The 9,411-nt window shown below is 54.2% G+C and overlaps 2 protein-coding genes across 4 annotated transcripts in view; both read left to right on the forward strand.

Annotated features, from left to right (window-relative positions):
• Positions 1 to 5,881, forward strand: part of Eif4e1b (eukaryotic translation initiation factor 4E family member 1B) — a 19,627-nt gene extending 13,746 nt beyond the window's left edge. For both annotated transcript variants that reach the window (XM_031358422.1, XM_031358421.1), the window contains exons 2-7: positions 2,292 to 2,500; positions 2,740 to 2,835; positions 3,411 to 3,474; positions 4,079 to 4,192; positions 4,300 to 4,439; positions 4,914 to 5,881. In XM_031358422.1, the coding sequence (XP_031214282.1) occupies positions 2,358 to 2,500; positions 2,740 to 2,835; positions 3,411 to 3,474; positions 4,079 to 4,192; positions 4,300 to 4,439; positions 4,914 to 5,028 (672 nt within the window). In that variant the 5' untranslated portion in view covers positions 2,292 to 2,357 and the 3' untranslated portion in view covers positions 5,029 to 5,881. The remainder of the gene's footprint in view (positions 1 to 2,291; positions 2,501 to 2,739; positions 2,836 to 3,410; positions 3,475 to 4,078; positions 4,193 to 4,299; positions 4,440 to 4,913) is intronic.
• Positions 5,882 to 6,707: 826 nt separating this feature from the next.
• Positions 6,708 to 9,411, forward strand: part of Tspan17 (tetraspanin 17) — a 9,328-nt gene continuing 6,624 nt past the window's right edge. For both annotated transcript variants that reach the window (XM_031359220.1, XM_031359221.1), the window contains exon 1: positions 6,708 to 7,063. In XM_031359220.1, coding sequence (XP_031215080.1) covers positions 6,977 to 7,063 — 87 coding nt within the window. In that variant the 5' untranslated portion in view covers positions 6,708 to 6,976. The remainder of the gene's footprint in view (positions 7,064 to 9,411) is intronic.

Raw genomic sequence — 9,411 nt, forward strand, 5'->3', positions numbered from 1 at the left:
CTCTCCCTCTCTCTCCCTCTCTCTCTCTCTCTGTGTGTGTGTGTGTGTGTGTGTGTGTGTGTGCACGCATGTGCACGAATGTGCTCACAGGGGTCTATCATTGGAAGGTCAGAGGGCAACTTAAGGAAGCTGATTTTCTTCTACTATGCAGGTTGCAGGGATTGAACTCAGATCCTCAGGATTGGTGGCAAGTGCCTTTACTTGCTGAGCCATGGTGTCAGCCCCCAGCAGTCTATTTTACAAGCCCTGCAGCCAATTATGACCCATTCCTAGAAGACCCACTCCACTCTAAGGTTCAGGTCAGATCCTAGACTTGATCTTGTCTCAGCCTGTTTTCCTTTCCCCTAGAAGCTTGTGCTGACTGAAGTCTGTGCGGGTCACAGACAAGTCCCCACCAGACCCCAGCACAGAGAGGTATGGCTTTAAAAAGAAATAGTGCTAGGGCTGGAACCCAGGCCTGCTCAGCTCCACCTGCACATTTAGTGCCCATTACTGCATGTCAGTACCAAGCCTCGTGCCCCAGGTACTGTGATGCGGTTAGATATGTGGGTTAACAACTGTGGATGTAAACCTCCAGATGAATATTCTAACCTGCCCCTCTGGGAGAGGAGGATGAATAGTGTTTGAATCCTGGGAGGCTGCAAAGCTTAGCTTCATGTTCCCCTCTTCCTTGTTGGTTTTCTTCCCCTGCCCAGGGAGAGCTCTCACATGATTTCCATTGAGCAGTGAGTCCTACACCCACCTCCTGATCTTTAAGCTGAGGGAAATGAGGCTCCATGGGTTTAGGAACGTGGGTCAGCATAGGGAAGGATTTAACGTGTTGGGTGACAGTGCCACTGTGCCTGACCAGTGACATCTAGGTGAAGAACAGTCAGATAAATGTTTCTGGCAAGAGACAAGGACAGTGTCTCAGTTAGGGCTTGTGTTCCTGCACAAACATCATGACCAAGGAGCAAGCTGGGGAGCAAAGGGTTTATTCAGCTCACATTTCCACATTGCCGTTCATCACCAAAGGAAGTCAGGACTGGAACTCACACAGGGCAGGAACTTGGAGGCAGGAGCTGATGCAGAGGCCATGGAGGGATGCTGCTTATTGGCTTGCTTTCTTATAGAACCCAAGCCCAGGAATGGTACCACCCACAATGGGCCCCCCACCCTTGATCACTAATTGAGAAAATGCCTTCCAGCTGGATCTCAGGGAGGCATTTCCTCAAGGGAAGTTCCTTTCTCTGTGATAACTCCAGCTTGTGTCAAGTTGACACACAAAGGCAGTCACGTAATGGATGGGGACTCTACAAGATAGAAGGCCTCGGGGTAGCCAACTCTCTAAATTCTCAGGCAATACAGGAATGGGGCTTTTAATGCCAGTGTCGCCCATTACCTAAACTTTAGCAAATGGTTACCCTTTTGTTCTCTGGACATAAGCTCTCTTACACACCAGCCTGGCCGCTAACTCCCTCAGTACTTGGTACTGGCCCTGAACCCCAGATGACCTGCTCCTCCTACCTCCCAGAGGCTAGGATCACTGGCAGGCCTGTACCAGCCTGTACCGGCCTGCTCACTGGTTATTACTTTACAAACTCAGCTGATTCCAGAGCCGGATAAATACCACCGGATAATATTGAGGGCACAACAAACTGAGGGTGTAAACAGGGCTCTTGAGCATGTGTGTGTGTGTGTGTGTGTGTGTTTTGCTACCTCTGTCAACCTAGAACAATCTGCTTCAAATTCAGGCTTTCCTTAGTAGGTCTCAAATACCCTAAGAGCAGACCCTAAATGTTGACCCTTACTTTTAATTCTCTGAGCCTCAGCCTCTGCCTGAGGGCAGGTATTTCTTGACACAGCTGTGCAGAGTGAAGACCCTTCCAATTGGTAATTCCCTATCCCACTCTCCCCCGCACCCCCCATCTCCTCCACTCACCTGTCTGCCCAGGTGAAACTCGGTTCTCTGGTAGGTTAAAAGCAAGGAGCTGTAGGCCTCTTAGTTGCTGGTGGAGCCTTGAGCCTTGCCATGGCCTCTTCCGAGGTTGTGCGTCAACCCACCTGCCTTTCCCAGAGCAAATGAGTAGCTGGGGTGAAAAAAGTGGGGGTGAGGGGTCAGCCAGAACCAGAGCTCACCAGTCACTTTTGTTGTTGTTGTTTTTCAAGATAGGGTTTCTCTGTGTAGTCCTGGATGTCCTGAGACTTGGTGATCCGCCTGTCTCTGCCTCCTGAGTGCTGGGATCAAAGGGGGGGAGGGGTGCGCCACAACTGTCTGGCTACAGCTCACGCTTATTTCTTTCTCTGGTCAGACAAACGAAGCTGAGAATGGAGGGCATGAGGAGGAGGTGGTGAAAGAAAAGGAGGTAGTGAAAGAGATGCCATCCGAAGCAACTGTGGAGGTGGTAGTCCAGGGAGGAGAAGCCAGAGACCTTCCTGGCTCCCTTAAGACTCCGAGGAGGAAGGCCTACAAAGAACATCCACCCGAGGTCCTGAGCAAGCTACACCTGCTGCAGTATAGGTAGGGAGGCCACAGAGACATTGTCCTGTTGAGAGGCCAGCCTCTGTGACCTTGGACCCTCCCTCTACTCCGTGGACTCACTCAGGTGGAGACTGGAGGTTTTACTACCAGCTTATCCTAGGGATAACTGACTTCCCATGCCTTGTGGGGACTGTGTGTCCCAGATCTCGCCCTCGACTTTACAGGTACTGCAGGACTTCAACATGTGGAGCCTTGACCCTCTATCTCCTATTCCTCAGGTGGGTTCTGTGGTTCTTCAAGAATGACCGAAGCCGGGCCTGGCAGGACAACCTGCAGCTAGTCGCCAAGTTTAACACTGTGGAGGACTTCTGGGCGTGAGTGTCTGCCTGCCTTCAGGAGCTCTGAGTTGGGGGGTCAAAGGCATCATAGCCTGCCACCTTCTCAGAGCCTTGTCGACATTTGCTGGGAGCTGAGGGTTGGTAGGTTCTTGCCAGGCCATGGCCACCCCCTTGAAAGCTTCTAGGGGCTTAAGGAGAACCTGGGGTCTGGAGGAAGTAGGAGTGGGCGCTGCTATTCTGTGGCTTTGTGGCTCTAACCGGGTTACTTCCTCTCTAGAAATTTGGCTCAGCTACAGTAAGGATTAGTAGGCCGCTGCCTTAGTGTGTGTGCCAGAGAGAGCTGAGAATGGCCACACTAACCCAGGAAGGAGGCCCAGCTGGCATGCCCTAATGATGCCGACTTCGCCAGGCTTTTTCAGTTCAGACAAGTTCCTAGAGAAGGGATTCCAGGTGGCAAGGCCTTTGTGTGTGTGGAGGGTATGGGGAGGCCCTGGGAGGAAGGAAGTGGGTGATTGAAAGCTAGGTCCAGAGAGGAGCTGGAAAGACGGGGTCCGGTGAACCACGTGCTGCGAAACCTCAAAACCTCTGTGTGTGGGGTGGGGTCTTTTCAGGCTGTACAGCCATATCAAGCTGGCCAGCAAGCTCTCTTCCGGCTGTGACTACGCTCTGTTCAAGGTAGGCTCTGCTCCTAGGACTGATTCCAGGGCTTTTCCCTCGAGGATGACGGGGGCTCGGGCAGCTACGGATGCGTAGGCCTCAAGGATGGAGCCCCAGGTTTTTTTAACTAGCATGGACATCAAAACTGCACATGCAGAGTGGGCTGGGGGCCATTCCTTAACATGTCTGGTCTCACCTTGGAGGTGCCACCATCAGCATTTAGAGATTGTTTCAGGTTGACACCTATCTGCCTATCAAGGTTTGCAGACCACACAGCCAAGCTGGGATTATCTACCCTAGCCCACAGAAATTCTGACCCAGAGGCACTAATCCTGCTCAGTAAAGGCGACAAGCACATGGGTGAGGTTGCCAAACATGGGTGAGGTGGCAACAGGGAGCTCAGCAGGGTTCAGCAGGCTTTGGGGTCTTGGAAGGGGCCTGTGCGGAAGGCTGAGTGGTTGGAGGTGGCCCCTGCTACGCAGAGGGGGAGGTAGGTAAGAGAAGCGTGCTTAATTAAGGCCTGGGCACAGAGCAGACTAGGCTCTGGGCAGAGGGAGCTTTGTTTAAAGGTGTCCACCTCCCTTTAAACAAAGGGAAGCAGTTGATCTGGCCCTCCCCACAGGAAGGCATCCAACCCATGTGGGAAGACAACAGAAACAAGCAGGGTGGCCGCTGGCTGCTCAGCATTGCCAAACAACATCGCCACATTGAACTGGACCGTCTGTGGCTGGAGACGGTGAGTGGTGAGAAGGGGAAGAGATGGTGTGGGCCTTAGGAGGGCAGTGGCCTCCAAGCTGGCGGGGTGGACCCTGTATCCGAGCTGGGGCACTCTTTCGGGCCTAGTTGCTGTGTCTGCTCGGAGACTGTTTTGAGGAATACAGCGGGGAAGTGTGTGGAGCTGTCGTGAACATCCGCACCAAGAGGGACAAGATCGCCCTGTGGACCAGCGAGGCAGAGAACAAAGCCGGTGTGATGTTCATTGGGTGAGGGTCCTTTCCCCATGGTACTGGGGTGCTGCAAGGGAAACCCCTGGAACCCTTCAGACTGGCTCTCCTTTCTTCCTCACCCACTTGTATAAAAGAAGTAGGAATTTAGACCCAAACTATTTTTGTTTACTATATGTGAGTACACTGTAGCTGTCTTCAGACGCACCAGAAGGGGGCATCAGATCTCATTACGGGTGGTTGTGAGCCACCATGTGGTTGCTGGGATTTGAACTCAGGACCTTCAGAAGACCAACCAGTGCTCTTAACCACTGAGCCATCTCTCCAGCCTGACCCAAACTATTTTTAATGAAAGTCTTCAGTTTCCCTGAAGGGTTCTACTACGGTTCCTGGTCTATCTATGAGTAAGACATGCAAACCGGGTGAGGCCGGAGCTGGAACCCGGGAGATCTACCTGAACAAAAGAACAGGGCCTGGCTTATGTCTACCATCTTGCCCTGTCTTCCACACTAGGCAAATATACAAAGAGCGCCTGGGCCTCTCTACCAAGACTGTCATTGGGTACCAGGCCCATACAGACACTGCTGCCAAGAGCAACTCCTTAGCTAAGAACAAGTTTGTGGTATGAGACGGGCTTCAGCCACTACTCACTGGGCACCCTCCTCCTGCTGCTTGATGGACAGGGAAGAATGCACTGCGGATGGATTCTGGGGCGGGGCTTGGGGCTTGGGGGGGCAGACAGCCTGGTTCTTTACCTTTTTTGGAAGGGGTAGAAGCATCCTTAGATGAGGTCTCACCTGTTGCCCAGGTTGGCCTCGTATTCATGGGCTTAAGCCACTGGGATTGCCCGAGCTCACCATTGTGCCTGCGTCCATAATAATTTCTTTAGCATTTTTTGGGCTCAGGCCTTGTGGCAGCTGGCCAATACTTACTTATAAAGTACTCTCGATCGCTAGCCCTGCGTGTGGCCATTTGCCAAAGACAGGGTGAAGCAAAGTGCTAGCTCAACCCTGCCAAACAAGGCCAGAAGAATCCTGCGTGGCCTGAGGCAGGCTCTTCTGCTTTGGAAGAAGGGTTCTGGGCTACTGATAGTCAGGGTAGGAGTTCAGTTCTCAGTGAGCTTAAAGGCTTACCATTATGGGTTACCCTCATCAGATCTGTAGCTTGGGTACCCATCCTAAAACCAGTCACAGTAATTGGGTCCTTCTCTCCCTCGCTCCCTCCCCTCAAGTATGGAGGAGGTTAGAGAGGAAACTCGGGCGTTTGTATAAGGACAGGCAGGCACTGGGGACTGAGAATGCCCTGCATAGCCGCCTCATCTGAAGAAAGTCCTGTGGGGTTCTATGTCCCTCCTCCTGCTGAAGTGATGGATGGACAAACCTTCACGCCATGAGGTGATTGCAGTGGTAGCTGGGCTTCACCATGGTGGTAGAAGGGGCCCACTTTTTTGTATCTGGTCTAAATAAACACTTTGGAACAAACTCGCCCGGTCCTGTTTTGCTTCAAAAGGGCTCTGGTGAGTCCTAGGTACCAAGGAAACCAGAGAAAGCCCGAGTTGGTATGGGACGGGGGCTACCGTAGGAATAGGCAAAATGGAACAGGCATGGGACTCCAGCCTGTTTGTATTCAATGCCACCGTGTGTGGATGTATGGCACTGTTCATTGGTCCCACTATCCCCAACCCCTTTTCCCCGGGGAATGGACTCCCCCGGTTCTTGAACCTTAACTGGAGATCCACAGTATTCATTCACACTTGGCTCACCAGCTTTGCCAGTTGGCTCACCTAGGGCTTCTGGGAGCTTACTGAGAGAAGCTAACTGGAGGACTTGGGAAACTTACATAGAGAAGAGATGGGGACTCCTCAGAGGTGGGGGGGGTGCAAGGAGTCGAGTGTGGCTGGGGTGTAGCCAAAGCCTGGCCCAGTGGCAGGCAGGGGCTTGGGAAGGAGTGAGGCCTGTGAATCAGAAAAAAACCCGATGTTTTGGGCGTGGCTTCAAGGAGGCGGACCGTGGCTCAGACCTGAGGCTGAGTAGGGCGGAGCTCCAGGAGCACTGAGGCGGGTTGGAGGTGGGGCCTAGGGCGGATCAGAGGCGGGACCCGGTTTAGAGGCGGGGCTCGAGAGCAGGTTGGCTAGGGCAGAGTCTTGGGCGGGGCGTGGGCGGGGCTGCTGAAGGACAGTGGCTAGGCATGGGCGGGCCTTGGGAGGATTAAGCCCGGCTGGGGGCGGAGTCGTGATTGTGGGCGGGGCCCCGTGAGGACTGAACCTGACTGGGATGGGGCGTGGGCGGAGCTCCAAGAAGACCGAGCCGTGCTGGGGCGAGTGTGGACTGACACTGTGGGCGGGGCCGGAGCGCTGCCGGAGGGCGGGGTCGGATGAGGGCACCGCACTCCGGGTGTGGCGGTCCGAGCGCCGGGGGCGGTGCCACAGCGGGCGGGGCAGCCGGTGAACTGAGTGGCTTTGACCATGAAGCCGCAGCCACCGGGCTAGGCCCGGGGCTGCTCCAGGCCTGGGCGGCCTGCAGAGGGCTGGGCCGGCCCCCGGCTCCGGTTCCCGGGGCAGCAGGTGGCCGCTCACCATGCCCGGCAAGCACCAGCAATTCCAGGACCCTGAGGTCGGCTGCTGCGGGAAATACTTCCTGTTTGGCTTCAACATCGTCTTCTGGGTGAGCGCGGGTCCGCTTCTCGCTCTGCGCTGAGGATAGGGGTTAGGGAGTCTCGGTTGCTGGTGGGGGAGACTCTTCTCAGGAGCTTGCGACCGGGGACTGTCCCCCATCCCCTCCACCCCGATGTCCTGTCCCCAACTACTCTGGGGAGCTACTGGGATAGCTGGGGGGCGGGACCCAGTCCTAGCAGGAGGTGTTGGGAGTCTCTCTTTGCAGCCCCAAGTTTGGGTGAAAAAAAGGGGGCGGCGTTTGCTGGAAGACTGCAGGGGCGCGGTAGTTGCGGACGAGCCCTGCCCCGCCTCCTGGCCACTCCTGCTCCCAGCGTGGTGCGGTGAGGTTGGGCCGTAGCCCGAGTCTACCCTACAGGCGCTCAGAAGCTCGTGAGCCAGGAGGGTAGGAGTGACAAAAGCCAAGGCCTCTGCCTCTGCAGGGAGAGAAGCGCCAGTTGAGAACAGGGAGCTGTCCCTTGGGAACAGACTTCAGCATTCCATAGCTGACCAAACAAACAGAGGCTTCCCTCTGTGTGGCATCTGTGTCCTGGTCCTGCCAAGTCATCTTTCTCTTCTCCCTCCCCCATCCTATCGCCAAAGTGGGCTGTGCATGCTCTCCTTTACGCCAGGCCTTTCCAAGTTGCATTCAGCAAGATTCAGTGGCTCTGTTCTCCACCCACGAGCTGTTGGGTTTGCCCTGTGGTGGGTGTCCTTGGATTTCAGCCATCTTCTGTTCTGAAGGGTGTGGGCAGCTACCGGAGCGCTGGCCTGGAAGTCAAAAGGCCTGAGTCCAGAGGTTTTTGGGCGAGCCACTATACTCTCTGGGCTTTAGCTTTCCAGCCTGGGAGGGGCCGGTATTGGAGCTTATCCTTCTGGATTGTTAGATTAAATTAGAGTTTTTGTTGTTAAGACAGGGTCTCACTCTAGCTCATCCTGGCTTGGAATTTGCTGCAGTTTTCCTGTCTGAGCTTCCTGAGTGCTGGGATTACATGTGTGAGCCATCACACCCAGCTTAATAGCAAATGAGTTCTAATGAGGCACGCTCTCCTGCCTACCTTATTATTATCTGTAGTTTACCGATAGGGGACTGCAGGAGCAGATGGTAAGAGGGTAAGTCATTTGTCTAGAGAAACAGGTGATTATCAGTGGGTGAAGGGGGGGCAGAACAGCAGGCTAGGTAACTCTGGGGAAAGAAGGGGTGAATGTCCCGGGGGCTTTGTTCCAGGGTCCTGGAGGGGAGTGAAGGTGAACAGAACATTAAGGTCCTATGCTTGAGTGGCATGGGGCAGGCAGAGTTTGAGAGCAGGGTTGGATCAGATCTAGCTGGCTACAGATGTATGAAAAGGTGACAGAGGGTCTGGAGATGGGAAGGAATCTGGGACCTTAAAGTCCTGATGTCCCCCTAGGCAGTGATGGCGCTCACCTTTTATCCCAGCACTTGGGAGGCAGAGGCAGGCAGAGTTCTGAGTTCGAGGCCAGCCTGGTCTACAGAGTGAGTTCCAGGGCAGCCAGGGCTATACAGAGAAACCCTGTCTCGAAAAAAAAAAAAAAAAAAAAAAAATCCTGATATCCCACTTCTCAAGTGTGGGGATTATAGGTCTGCGCCTCTTGGCCTGGCTCTGCTTATGCCATCTGGACACCAGCTAGGTGTTGCCTAGGCAGCCTGTGCTCCCGAAGGCACCTTAATCTTTCTCATTGTCTAGCCTCAGTTCCTTGCTTGGAGAGCCCTGATGGTTAAGGCTAGCCACCCTCTCACTTCTGACTTCTGGTAGCTCCTAGACATGCAGTCTTCGAGGAAGACAGGCCACCAAAGTAGAGAGAGAGACTACCAACACCTCACCTCCACCCACCCTTTCTTTCCCTGGTGCTGGGTTCTGTCCACTGCTGGATCCTCCCTGAAATGCCTTCTCTGTGCTGGCATTGGGAGCGGGTAGCCAAGCGTCATGTCTCATGCCTCATCCAGTCTGATTTACCTCATCCTTGGGTGACCAGCTAATGTTTTGTTTTCCCCAAATCTGTCCTTGTTCAACCCCACCCCATACCTCCTGCTGCTCTCTGATGAACATCCCAGCCTCCCTCTGCCTCCTCTTCACCCTGGGCTTAGCCTTTTACCTAACTCTCCTTCCCCACAGTCATCATTTGCTACCTAGTGAGTTGGAGTTCAGCCTTGACTACCGCGATGAGACCCTGTCTCAAAAAGCCAAAACAGAGGCTGGAGAGATGGCTCCGGGGGTTAAGAGCACTGACTGCTCTTCTAGAGGTCCTGAGCTCAATTCTCAGTGAGCACACTGTGGCTCACAACCATTTGTAATGGGATCTGATGCCCTCTTCTGGTGTGTCTGAAGACAGTGGCAGTGT

Source organism: Mastomys coucha, unplaced genomic scaffold (genome assembly GCF_008632895.1).
Source record: "Mastomys coucha isolate ucsf_1 unplaced genomic scaffold, UCSF_Mcou_1 pScaffold7, whole genome shotgun sequence".
Classification (NCBI taxonomy): domain Eukaryota; kingdom Metazoa; phylum Chordata; class Mammalia; order Rodentia; family Muridae; genus Mastomys; species Mastomys coucha.